The sequence below is a fragment of the Wyeomyia smithii genome, chromosome 1 (genome assembly GCF_029784165.1).
Source record: "Wyeomyia smithii strain HCP4-BCI-WySm-NY-G18 chromosome 1, ASM2978416v1, whole genome shotgun sequence".
Lineage (NCBI taxonomy): Eukaryota > Metazoa > Arthropoda > Insecta > Diptera > Culicidae > Wyeomyia > Wyeomyia smithii.
In genome coordinates this window covers 128,944,085-128,957,754 of record NC_073694.1, presented here as the reverse complement: position 1 = coordinate 128,957,754, position 13,670 = coordinate 128,944,085, and the positions used below count along the sequence as shown (strand labels likewise).

At 41.9% G+C, this 13,670-nt stretch overlaps 1 protein-coding gene across 1 annotated transcript; it reads left to right on the top strand.

Annotated features, from left to right (window-relative positions):
* The first annotated feature begins 5,580 nt into the window (after window positions 1–5,580).
* Window positions 5,581–12,766, top strand: LOC129717191 (uncharacterized). Its single transcript, XM_055667041.1, has 6 exons — window positions 5,581–5,755; window positions 6,501–6,982; window positions 7,496–8,042; window positions 11,315–11,486; window positions 11,601–12,044; window positions 12,190–12,766. Exons 1-6 carry the CDS (start codon window positions 5,581–5,583, stop codon window positions 12,764–12,766), a joined length of 2,397 nt encoding a protein of 798 aa, XP_055523016.1.
* The last annotated feature ends 904 nt before the right edge of the window (window positions 12,767–13,670 follow it).

Sequence of the window (13,670 nt, the reverse complement as noted above, 5' to 3'; positions counted from 1 at the left end):
GACGTAAACAGAAGCAGGATTATCGAGCTTATGGGAGACGGTAAAATTGTTATTGAAAATACCGAAGCCAGTGGACCCATCAAGAAGTGGTCCGTCAGTGTAGAACATATTGTTGCAGTTGATGTTTCGATATTTATTGGAAAAAATTTTGGGGATCTGCTGCACGCGTAAATGATCCGGGATTCCACGAGTTTCTTCTATCATGGATGTATCGAAAAACACAGTAGAATCAGAAGTATTTGATAAGTCGACACGATTTGGAATATTCGAAGAAGGGTTAATATTTTGGGACATGTGATGGAAATACAATGTCATAAAACGGGTTTGAGAATTAAGTTCGATTAACCTTTCAGAATTTTCAATCACGGGACGGTTCAAGACCTCACATTTGATAAGAATACGAGAAGACAGGCTCCAAAAGCGGTTTTTCAATGGTAGTACTCCAGCTAAGACCTCCAAACTTATCGTATGGGTCGATTGCATGCAACCTAAGGCAATACGCAAACAACGATATTGTATTCGCTCCAGTTTGATCAGATGTGTGTTTGCTGCGGAGTGGAAGCAAAAACACCCGTATTCAATAACAGACAATATCGTTGTTTGGTAAAGCCTTATAAGGTCTCCTGGATGGGCTCCCCACCATTGTCCGGTTATTGTACGAAGAAAATTCACTCTTTGTTGACATTTTTTCATCAGATACCTCACGTGACAACCCCAGGTGCCCTTAGAGTCGAACGAGATACCAAGATATTTGTGTACCAAAACCTGAGAAATCGTTTTACCCATTAATTGTGTTTGAAGCTGAGCAGGTTCATGCTTCCTAGAAAAAACTACTATCTCAGTCTTCTCCGGAGAGAATTCGATTCCTAGCTGTAAAGCCCAAGCAGACAAATTGTCCAAGGTATCTTGCAATGGTCCTTGCAAATCGGCAGCTTTGGCTCCTGTAACAGAGATTACACTGTCGTCTGCAAGTTGTCTTATCGTGCATGAATTTGCCAGACATTCGTCGATGTCATTTACATAAAAGTTGTAAAGAAGGGGGCTTAAACATGAGCCCTGGGGAAGACCCATGTAGCTAATGCGTAAAGTTGCCAAATCGCCGTGCGTAAAATGCATGTGCTTTTCGGACAACAAATTGTGCAAAAAATTGTTTAAAATTGGAGAAAATCCTTGTCGGTGAAGTTTGCCCGAAAGAATGTCAATAGAAACGGAATCAAAAGCCCCCTTAATGTCCAAGAACGCAGACGCCATTTGTTCTTTGCGAGCATACACCAGCTGAATATCTGTTGAAAGCAGCGCAAGACAATCATTCGTCCCTTTGGCACGGCGGAAGCCAAATTGAGTATCCGAGAGTAGGCCATTTGATTCGACCCAATGGTCTAAACGACGGAGTATCATTTTTTCCATCAATTTCCGGATACAGGATAGCATTGCAATCGGCCTTTAAGAGTTGTGATCAGAAGCTGGTTTCCCTGGTTTTTGGATGGCGATCACCTTCACTTGCCTCCAATCCTGCGGTACAATGTTTTGCTCCAGGAACTTATTGAACAAGTTCAACAAGCGCCTCTTGGCATTGCCGGGTAGATTCTTCAACAAGTTGAATTTGATTCTATCTAACCCAGGCGCGTTATTGTTACAGGACAGGACGGCAACTGAAAATTCTGCCATCGTAAAAGGTGATTCTATCGCGTCGTGGCCCGGAGACGCTTCACGAACAATATTTTGCTCAGGAACAGAGTCCGGACATACTTTCCTGGCAAAATCAAATATCCACCTACTTGAAGACTCCTCGCTTTCGTTGACCGTTACGCGATTCCGCATACGTCGGGCTGTGTTCCAAAGAGTGCTCATCGATGTCTCCCTCGACGTCTCGTTTACGAACCGACGCCAATATCCGAGTTTCTTTGCTTTAGCCAAGCTTTTAAGCTTGGTATCAAGCTCCGAATACCGTAAATAGTCGCCAGGTATACCTCCCTTCTGGTAGGCCAAAAACGCGTCGGATCTTTGCGTGTAGACATCGGAGCACTCTTGGTCCCACCACGGAGTGGGAGGCCGTTCTTTAATCGTTACGCCGGGATATTTCTTCGTCTGGGCTTGCAACGCGGCGTCGAGAATCAAGCCCGCGAGGAGGATGATGTTGAATCGAATCGACCGCTTTTGAAATCATTTCCTCGTATAACTTCCAATCGACATTCCGTGTGAGGTCATACGGAATGTCAACTGGTCGCATGCGAGTCGACCCGTTATTAATTGAAATAAGAATAGGCAAATGGTCGCTACCGTGAGGATCGAGGATTACCTTCCATGTGCAATCCAACCGTAGCGACGTCGAACATAAGGATAGATCCAAAGCGCTTGGGCGCGCTGGAGGTTTCGGGATACGTGTCATTTCGCCGTTGTTTAAAATAGTCATGTCGAAGTCCCCAAGCCACGCCATGAGAGTTGAAGTCTCCCAAAATCAAACGTCGCGAGGGAAGAAGTTCTATTAAATCAAAGAGCAGCCGTTGCCCAACCTGTGCTCTGGGAGGAATATATATTGAGGCAATACAAAGCTCTTTACCTTGTATTGTCATTTGACATGCGACAACTTCGATGCCTGGAATCGAGGGGAGGTTAATACGATAGAAAGAATAGCACTTTTTAATCCCTAAAAGTACTCCTCCATATGGGGTGTCTCGATCAAGGCGAATAATATTAAAATCATGGAAGTTGAGATCAATATTTGAAGTAAGCCAAGTTTCACAAAGGGAAAATGCATCGCATTTGTTTTTATTTATCAAAACTTTAAACGAATCAATTTTTGGTAAAATACTTCTACAATTCCACTGTAAGACAGAGATAGAATCCTTCATATACGCAGTTGAATTAGGCATCGAAGGATACAATCGCTGCAAGGAGGGGCCATTGGGCAGTCAACTGCTTCAAAAATGATCTAACTGTTGGGAGGAATGCTGTAAGAAAAATTTTAATTGGATCGGGTACATTGAAAGTTTCAAAAATCCAGTCCACAATGTCAGAAAATTTCACTAATCCAGAGTTTGTTTCATCAACTAGGAGTGCAAAAGGAACAACGGGGGTTTTAGATGTTCCTGGCAGTGCTGGGAACTCCTTCTGTGACTTTAAATTTGCAAGCCCAGGAGGAGTTTGCTTCGGTTTTTCCGCAGCACTGTTTGGTTTGTTTGTAACTTTCATTCCACTTTGAGAAATCTTAGGACCTTTTCTGGGAAGTTTAGGAGAGGAAATATTTTTCCTCTTTCTAGACTCCCCAGGATTGGCGTAAGATGTTCCCGCTGGTAAATCGTCAGAATCGGTTTCATCAGAGGACAACAGATCATAAGGGTTTGATGTAATGGGAGAAGTGGTAACGGTCTTCTTCAGCATCTCAGCGTAAAAACGCTTCGAACGCTCTTTGAGAGACCTCTTTATTTTATCCCTGCGCTGCATGTACATCGCACATGTCGAGAGCACATGCTGACTCTCCCCAAAGTGAATGCATTTTTCAGCATTTTTACTGCAGGAATCATCCGCATGATTCTCCCCACACTTGCCACAACGTGCCTTATTGCAGCAGTAGGCGGCGGTGTGGCCTAACTTCTTACAATTCAGGCAGTTCATGACGCGAGGCACATATAATCGCACAGGGAGACGAACCCGGTGGATCGAGACGTGGCTTGGTAGCGCTGACCCGGCGAACGTAACTCGAAACGAGTCTGACGGGGTGTATACTGTTTTGCCACCGATGATCGATGCTGACCGCAATTGCTTGCAGTCGAGCACCTTTACATCGGGACAGGTTTTGTTTTTAAAGCACCCTTTGGCACTTTTCAATATACACTCGACGGACAGACTCGAATCGGTTATGACACCGTCGATCTCCACGTCTCGTGCGGGTATGTAAAAGCGATACTCGCGTGTGAAGAGCTCAGAGCAAGCTATATCGTTGGCCTCTTTCAGGCTACTGACCACGACACGGAGCTTGTTAGGCCGGACCTTGGAAATTTCGGTCACGCCCTTGTACTCCTTCGTCAGGTCTTTAGAAATCTGCAAGAGGTTCAACTGTTTCGATTCCGATCCCGCCTTTGGCCGAAAATAGACAGTATAGCTGCCCTGGGCTCCGTCTGGGTAAAGCCTGGGGCGAGGGGGGACTGAAGAATGAACAGGGGAGGGGGTAACAGAAGGGTCAGGGTCAGAGGGGTTCGGGGATTGTGGCGCGGGAGGCGAGGGATCTACATCCATCCCGCTTAGTCTAGCACACTAGCGCCGACAAGAGCACGTACCTTTTTACTTCTCCCTTCCAGTAAGGTTAGTTGTCCGATCGTTCGAAGTTGTAGCCGTTACAGCCAGCAGCACCAATACAGCAGCACCAAACAGCCACCAGCAGCGAGCCAGGTGTGAGATCACTCCACACAGCGATACAACTCACTGTCAACTGATGGCTTCTTCTTTTTCCTCTTTTGTGTCTCGTCCACTGCTGTAGCACAATTCAGCCAGCAGCCAAATCGGCTTACGCACCAGCTGGTAGTCACGATGCGAAACAGTTGCACAAAGGCGCGACCTTGAACCCGGATTTATTTCACTCGACCAGGCAAACAATGCCAACACTTGTTCACACGTCTTTTGTTTTATATTCTATCGGAGCGATCACCGATCACACGTCCGATACTGATGCGTGTTCGGCATAGAATGGGAACTGCAACACTTGACACATGCCAAAATTTAGAGGGGGGTCCGTCACTACCATTTTTGTTTTCAATGATGTCGAAATGTATTTTTTTTATGAAGTACATAGTAGCAAAAAATAGCAGAAAACTAAAATAGGTAAGCTTTTTGATTAATCAATTTGAAAGTCATATTTCCGCATCATAATTTATTGCGTTTTTGTAACTACTTTACATAACCAATATGTAGGCGAAGATAAAGTTCATCACTACAGAAGACCATTTTACGAGACGTTTCTGAACTCAATTCATGAATGAAATTTTGACAGAAAGCTCGGAACCGCTGACATAACGCAAGTAAAAGCAACAACAATGTCAGCAGGATCCGTGACGTGAAAGCTAGGCAAACAATGCACAAGGATTTTTTTTTTTCTCTCATAATAACTACGGAAAGTGAACCACATAACATGGTGATTTGGCTTCATTGATTAATAGTGGAGATCTATATCTAGAAAGAAGAGACAACAAGTAAACGGAATCGAAAAAAATCGAGAAAAATGAAAAGATTTGACGGATTGCGGTCCGATAACTGCAAAGTTGTTGCAGTTATCGGTCTTGTAGTTAAAAAGCGTTGCAGTTAAAAGACTTGCAGTTAGCGAACGGCGACTGTACTTTGTACTACCATAAGATACAGATACTTTGGAAATACATCATTAGATTCACTCACGAGTAGCTTACATGGTGTCAGAAGAACCACGTCTCTAATATTTAATAGAAATCTACCGAATAAACCGATCGTGACCAGTCGAAACTTAATTCAAGTGAAAGAATGATGGCCTTTTGGCCGGTGCAAGGAGAATTGTCGGTGAAAATACTACTGATTCCGTAAAATATAAATCGATTTTACAAGTAATCCGATAAAATGGCGTCGTCAGCAGGATTGAAGCCGCCAAAGCCGATTGTGTTGGGAGACAACATGGCAGCGCAATGGAAAAGCTGGATTCGGCAATATTCGTGGTTTGCAACGGCAACGCAGCTGTCGGATAAACCGGCAGAAGTGCAGGCAGCTACTTTCATGGGCGCCATAGGAGAAGATTGTGTGCGAATTTACGATACGTTTGGGTTGCGCCCAAACGGAGACAAATATTGAAATTATCAGAAGAAAATTCGAAGAGTATTTCACTCCAAGGTCGTGTATTACGTTTGAACGGTATAACTTCAACCAAATTGTTCAGCAGGAAGATGAACAGTTCGACAGTTTTGGTACTCGGGTAAAAGAGCAAGCAAAAAAATGCTCATTCAGTGTTCTCCACGATTCTCTCGTGAAAGACCGAATCATTATTGGAATCAAATATAAAAATTTAGTACCGCAGTTATTGAATGATGAGCTGACATTGCAGAAAACTATCGAGTTGTGTCGCAGTTTTGAGTTGACGACAATGCAAACCAAAGTATTATCTGATGAAACAAAAGTAGACATCGTGAAAACGGTGAAGAAAAAAACAGCCATTGACCGATCCGAAGAAAGAAAAGATATTTTTCAATGCAATAAATGCGGGAGAAGGCATACTAAGCTATCGTGTCCGGCTTTTGGCAAAGTATGCCATAAGTGTCATTTGACCAATCATTTTGCTTCAGTATGTAGGTCAAAGAGTGTACATACGGTGGGTGCAACAATAAAAAGTGATTCTGACCAAGATGACGCGGAAGAACTGTTCACCGGTTCAGTGGAGAGTTCAAACAAAGAAAAGGACTGGTTTGAAATCATCGAAGTAAACAACAAAAAATTTTCTGTCAAATTAGACTCAGGCGCGCACTCTAACGTAGTTCCTTTGTGGCTAGTTGACCAGCTAGCGATTAACCTACGACCTTCCAAAACTAAATGGCTGATTTCGTTTTCAAACCATAAACTGAAAGTGCTCGGTGAAATTAACCCAGTGTGCAAAATCAAGCACAAATCAAGCAGTGTAACGTTCAAAGTGGTTGAAGAATCAGTAGTGCCACTGCTTGGAAGAGAAACTTGTATTGCTCAACGGCTGATAGCGCGAGTGGATACTGTTCAAATATCGGACAATATATTATATGATGGACTTGGCTGTGTGCAGAATTATGTGTACGACATAGACTTGATCCCGAATCCTCAGTGGGAAACAAGACCAGCGCGCCACGTTCCACACAGCATCAGAACAGCAGTAAAAAAAGAGTTGGATTCTATGGAGCGGCTTGGAGTTATAGAGAAGATTCACGTACCGACACCGGTAGTTAGCGCAATGGTGTTGGTCAAACGAAAGGAAAAGTTGCGCATCTGCATCGATTCATCACAGGTAAATCAAAATTTGTTGACGACATCATCCGCTCACAACAATTAAAGAAATAGCAGCCCGTTTAAAAAACTCAAGGTTTTTCACGATTCTCGATTGCAAGAAGGGGTTTTGGCAAATAAGGGTCACAGAAAGAACGTCAAAATTTTTAACTTTTGGCACTCCTTAGGGAAGATACGCTTGCAAGCGGTTACCTTTCGGACTTGCCTCAGCCCCAGAGGTATTTCAAAAAGTTATGTGTGATACACTAGAAGGCATTGAAAGCGTGGAATTTTCAATGGATGATATTCTAATTCATGCTGAAAGCTTAGAAAAATTGTCCAAAATTACGGAACTCGTGGTCAAGCGATTGCATACAGCAGGGTTGAAACTGAACAAGGAGAAATGTTTGTTCAACTAAACTAGTGTGAAATTTCTGGGCCATCTAGTAACGGCCGGTGGTCTAGAAGCAGATCCTGAAAAACTTACAGCTATTATCAAACTCAAAACACCTACGAATAAAGCTCAACTGCAAAGGGCATTGGGCATGATAACAACCAGCACAGCGATACGCAAAACTATCAACGCATCAACGCATCAGACAAAGAATTACTAGCCACAGCAAAAGTTCAATTCGCCGGGCCACCCTCATCAACCGACCATCCGATAGCTGCACTTTCTGCTCCAAAACTCATCAACTTCAGGAAAGGAGAAACTATCAATAGCATTACTTCACAGTCAGAACCGGAAAATACTGCTCCGCTGCTAGGTCCTATGCGTCCACCGATTGTCAGACTAACGGAGCAATCCGCTGCTGGTGACAAACGCTATCTGAATGCACGGCTGCGTGATCACAAAATTATGGATACGGTACGAACTTTCCTTGCTTTCCTGCATGATCAGCCAATAACGGTATGCATTCGAGGAATCACCAAAATTAGTGCATCGGTGATGCTGGCAGCTGAAGGACTACCAACTGACTTAAATCTGCTACGTGAAATTTTCCTGGACGTACATGAAGAACTGGGAATATCACGCGATGACGCTTTAGCAGACCTGCAGTCTCAACGGACATCGTTATCCAGTGAACGAACACACCGCCTACAACAACTGAGGGAAAGCACCGACAAATTTTACAAACCGAGTTTTCGGAAATAACGACCCCTTTCGATGAGAAAGAAGAAGACTTACAGGTAACACTCACCAACCCTCAAACATCGTCAACCACCATATCCCCAAAAATTTCTTCACCAACACAAAATGCGACTGAAATTTGGGTTTACTGTCAAAATTTCAATCGCATGAAAGGCCCAGCCAAAATGAAACAAATTTACAACAATCTTTTAGGCTCATCCTTTTCAGTCATATTGGCGACTGAAACAAACTGGGATGAAAGTGTCAAAAGTGAAGAAGTTTTTGGAAATATGTTTAATGTATTCAGGAATGACAGGAATCTTCAAGAATCCGAAAAGAAGTCAGGCGAAGGAGTCCTCATAGCGGTCTCTGTGAATTTCAATTCAGAAACTGTTGCTGCACCTAAATTCAAAGAATTCGAGCACATTTGGATAAAATCGCACATAGCAGGTGAAACACACGTATTCGCCTCTGTGTACTTTCCTCCACATAACGCTAATAAAATTACGTATGAAAAGTTTTTTAATTGCGCAGAAAAAATCTTATCTGAACTACCTCCAGAAGTGAAAGTTCACATCTATGGGGACTTCAATCAAAACACCGCTGACTTCATCTTGGACCCTGAAAATGAAAGCATCCTACTCCCAGTCGTTGGAGATAACATCACTCTGCACTTCATGTTTGACGAAATTGCTAAACTAGGTTTGAACCAGATTAACCATGTATTGCTATTTGGACCTACTCTTAACGAATATCCATGAAGATTTCTGTGTGACCGAATCAATTAACCCACTGTGGAAAAACGAGAAGTTTCACACAGCAATTGAATATTCTTTATTTTTACATGAATATCAAAGACCCAACGACTGTGAGTATGAGGAAGTCCGCGAACTATGCAAATATTAAAAACAAATTAAACTGTGTCAATTGGCAACAAATTTTTAGAGATGAAAGAAACGTCGAATCATCTGTTAGCGTCTTTTACAAAATTCTGTACAACATCATCTCTCAAGAGATTCCATTGAAGAAAAAACGACGCCACGCTAACACTAAACATCCAGTCTGGTTTAACAAACAAATAAAAAAATTTAAAAACCGCAAACAAAAAGCCCACAAAATTTTCAAAAAACACAATAGCAGTGAAAATCTAGCAATTTACTTGGAAACATGTGATCAACTGAACTTTGCAATCAGTGGTGCATTTGAAGAATTCAATGCAAAAACCGAACTAGAAATTAAGTCTTGTCCAAAGAACTTCTTCAATTACGTCAAAACAAAACTAAAATCAGACAATTTTCCATCAATAATGCAACTCGATGAACATGTTGGTGATAACTCGGAAAAAAATTGCAATCTCTTTGCAAAATTTTTCCAGGAAATCTATACCACATTTTCCGAAGAAAATCGCGACCGCGATTATTTTGCATTTTATCCAGAATATCCAAGAAACGTTGGTATCAACCAACTTAAGGTACAGGATGTTTTGCAGGGCCTGAGAAATTTAGACCCTTCCAAAGGACCTGGACCTGACGGAATACCTCCAGCACTCATGAAAAATTTTTCGAAGGAACTTACATCTCCTTTGTTCTGGCTGTTCAATATGTCGTTGGAAACTGGAGTCTTCCCAAATATATGGAAAAGCTCATTTTTAGTGCCTATTTTCAAATCTGGGCGTAAATCTGACATTCGTAATTATCGTGGAATCGCTATTATCTGCTGCATTCCTAAACTCTTTGAGGCAATTGTCAATGAAAAGATATTTGCTCAAGTCAAAAATCGAATAACTTACAAACAACACGGCTTCTTCAAAGGCCGCTCTACATCCACAAATTAACTTGAATTCGTAGATTACTCATTGAATGCAATGGATAATGGGAACCATGTTGAAGCCCTCTATACAGACTTTAGCAAAACATTTGATCGTATTGACATACCAATGCTACTTTTTAAACTGCAAAACATTGGAATTGAGTCTGGTCTCCTGAAGTGGCTTGAATCATATATAACAAACAGGCAACAAATAATAAAATTCAATGGAAAAAAGTCAAATCCCATTCAAGTTACTTCAGGTGTTCCCCAAGGCTCCCACTTAGGACCACTTCTTTTTATTTTGTACGTAAACGACATTTCCTTCATCCTCAAAAATATTAAAGTTCTAATATATGCCGACGACATGAAGCTGTTTTTGGAAATAAAAAATCAAGAAGACATCAATGTATTTCAGAATGAAATCCACACATTTTACATCTGGTGTAAGAAAAGCCTACTTGAAGTAAATGTAAAAAAATGCAATGTAATATCCGTTAGCAGAAAATTAACAACGCCCAAAATTGTAATTGCATTAGGGGATCAGAATGTGAAGAAATGTGATAAAGTTAGGGATTTAGGAATAATCTTAGATTCTAAACTTAATTTCATCGACCACTATAACACTATCATACACAAGGCAAACAACATGTTAGGGTTTATCAAACGCTTCTGCTACAATTTTCAAGACCCGTACACTATCAAAACTTTGTATATTGCCTATGTGAGGTCAATACTGGAATACTGTAGCATTGTGTGGTCTCCTCGTCCTGGCGTACATGGAGAAAGAATAAAATCAGTACAAAAGCAATTTCTACTATATGCTCTTCGTAAGCTAGGTTGGACCGCACATCGTCTTCCGTCATATGAAGCACGCTGCATGTTGATTGACATTCAAACATTACAAGAACGGCGAGAGTACGCGATGGCTTCATTTGTAAACGATATCGTTTCGCAGAACGTTGACTCAGCAATACTACTTCTAAATTGAACTTTTATGCACTCATTCGACAACTTCGACACCGTTGTTTATTTACTCTTAACCATCATCGTACGGAATACGCAAAAAATGGACCTATAAATAGTATGATGAATTCTTATAATCAACACTGCGAAGCCATTGAATTTACGATGTTTCGGTATAAACTGAAACAGTATTTCAAGTCCTTGAGGCTGAGGACACAAAATTAATTTGTTTTATGTTCGTGTATAGTTTAGAAATCAATGTAACCAGTCTACATATATGATTGACGAAATAAATAAATAAATAAACATATCTAAGTAAATTCGTTCCAAATTTATCAACAGTCACCGTTCCGTTAAGAAGGCTTCTCGACAAGGATGCAGAATGGGAATGGGGTTATGAGCAAGAAGAGTAATTTCAGAAGATCAAATCCCTTATGCAATCACCTCCAGTACTTAAGTACTACGATGTGAATGACCCAGTAACACTTTCAGTGGATGCAAGTTCACATGCTCTGGGTGCCGTTTTACCACAAGATGGTCATCCGATAGCATATGCATCCAAGGCGTTAACACCTTCCGAGAAGAATTATCCGCAAATTGAGAAGGAGGTAACCGACATACGGTTTGCTTGCCAAAAATTCCACTAATACATCTACGGTATAAAATTGACGGTCGAAACGGACCATAAGCCGTTGGAATCAATATTTCGAAAACCGCTTGATCGAGCTCCCCCCAGGTTGCGTAGAATCAGATTAGAAGTGTCTCAGTATAACCCCAAAGTTATTTACGTTAAGGGAACAAACATTCCGATACCTGACATATTGAGCCGTGATGTCGATAACATTCCAAACGATAATAAAGAAGAGCACTTAGAAGTACACGTTGTATTGCAGATGACCAAAACCGCTAGCAAGGAGCTAAGGCAACACTCCGAAGCAGATTTAGAGATACGATCCTTGAAGGCAACTGTGATGCAAGGCTGGCCGGAAACGAGAGATGAATTGCTACCGGAATTGAAGAAGTATTGGTGCTTTCGCGACGAGATGGCGGTCAACGATATGCTGGTATTCAAATCGAATCAAGTGCTCATCCCACAATCTTTGAGAAAGGACATGCTAGCAAAAGTGCACAGTGGACACTCAGGGATCCAGAGCTGCGAAACAAATCTTATTTTGGATAGGTATGGCAAAAGACATCCAAGAAATGGTAGAAGCTTGTGCAATTTGTCAACGGCATCAGCGAAACAATACTAAGCATACTATTCTTCTAAAGGACATCCCTGGGCTACCATTTGAGAGAGTCGCGTCAGACCTTTTTCATTTTAGAGGAAAGGAGTACTTACTACTGATTGACAGCCATTCGGGTTATTTCGACATAAAACAGCTACCCGAAACCACATCAAGGTACGTTATCGAGCAGCTGAAAGAGTGGTTCTCGGTACATGGTGTTCCTCAAGTTCTAGAGACTGATAATGGCCCTCAGAACGCTTGCAAGGAATTTCGTGAATTTTGTGGTAAATGGGAATTCGACCACCAAACATCGAGTCCTCATTTTCCTAGAGCAAATGGATTAGCAGAGCGATACGTCCAAGTGGCCAAAGCAATGTTGAAAAAATATAACGAGGATCAATCTGACGTACGTTTGGCTCTACTCCATATGCGCAACACACCTCGTAGTAGCTGCATACCATCTCCCAACGAAAGATTAATGGGACGGTTGGTACGATCGAATATGCCCATGACGTTGGAAGCTTTGAAACCTAGGGTAGCGATAAATTTTCAACAACTCCTAGAGCGAGAACGTGAAACTCAAAAGAACTACGCTGATAGAGGAGCAAAGGAGCCGCCTCAGTTTGTCGAACAGGAGCAAATACTCATACAAGATCGTGATTCTCAAAAATGAACGCCAGGAACCGTTACGAAGCAGCTGTGCGAAGACCGTTCATACCTAGTGTCGGACGGTCATAGAATGGTACGAAGAAATGCTCATCATTTGCGTAAGCTACATGGAAAACAACAAGAAGAAACTACACTAGTGGCTGAAGTACCAGATGGCAACCGGAACGAAGCGGCACCAACTGAGGAAACTAGCATCAACCCACTGGAAACAGCGGCAACGATAACCGACAACGTCGGTGGCACGGTAACCCGTTTTGGACGCACAGTAAAGGCTAAGAAATTCAATGATTTTGAATATTATTAAAAAACGGAAGATGTAACATATGTGTAACCTTTATCTACAACCTTTGATTTGTTATTACTTTGTACTACCTTAACATACAGATACTTTGGAAATACATCATTAAGCCTGTATCAGACTAACCGTCGTAGCGGTTGACCGTTATCGTTCCGTTCCTTTTCGACCAATCAGAGCACAGCGGTCGACCGTCGCTTGTTGTTGTTGCAAAAAATAGAATCTTTTCTATTTTTGCCGCCGACCGTTCCCAACGGTTTCCGGCTGCTGTCATTGACATGGCAAAGGCAAACGTGCCTCTTCACACCTACACAAATTCACATATAGAGACTTATCGAATAAAAATGTGTGCTTCTCTTTTTGGCACACACGACAGCCAGTCAAAACATTAATAGCACCGGCAACGCTGCTTGGCGATGTCAAATTTCGACAAACGGGAAGGAAAAAAAGAAGTTTTGTTTTGATCGTGCGCTAGGAACTTGTTTTTATTAAATCTGTGTTTCGTTTGTAAGGAATAGTTCCAGTGTAAGTGAAAAAAACTTGACCGTTCGTGCCTCTCCGGAGGAATATAGTCATACGGTCAGACTCCGCTTTTTTGCTGCTGCGATTGCGC

What these genes read in the sequence shown, in the direction of transcription:
- LOC129717191 (XM_055667041.1), top strand. Translation starts at nt 5,581, where the DNA reads ATGGCGTCGTCAGCAGGATTGAAGCCGCCAAAGCCGATTGTGTTGGGA. An exon ending in GGGCGCCATAGGAGAAGATT is followed by an intron (nt 5,756 to 6,500) that starts GTGTGCGAATTT and finishes CTTTGTGGCTAG; the next exon opens with TTGACCAGCTAGCGATTAAC. An exon ending in AAGGAGGTAACCGACATACG is followed by an intron (nt 11,487 to 11,600) that starts GTTTGCTTGCCA and finishes AGCTCCCCCCAG; the next exon opens with GTTGCGTAGAATCAGATTAG.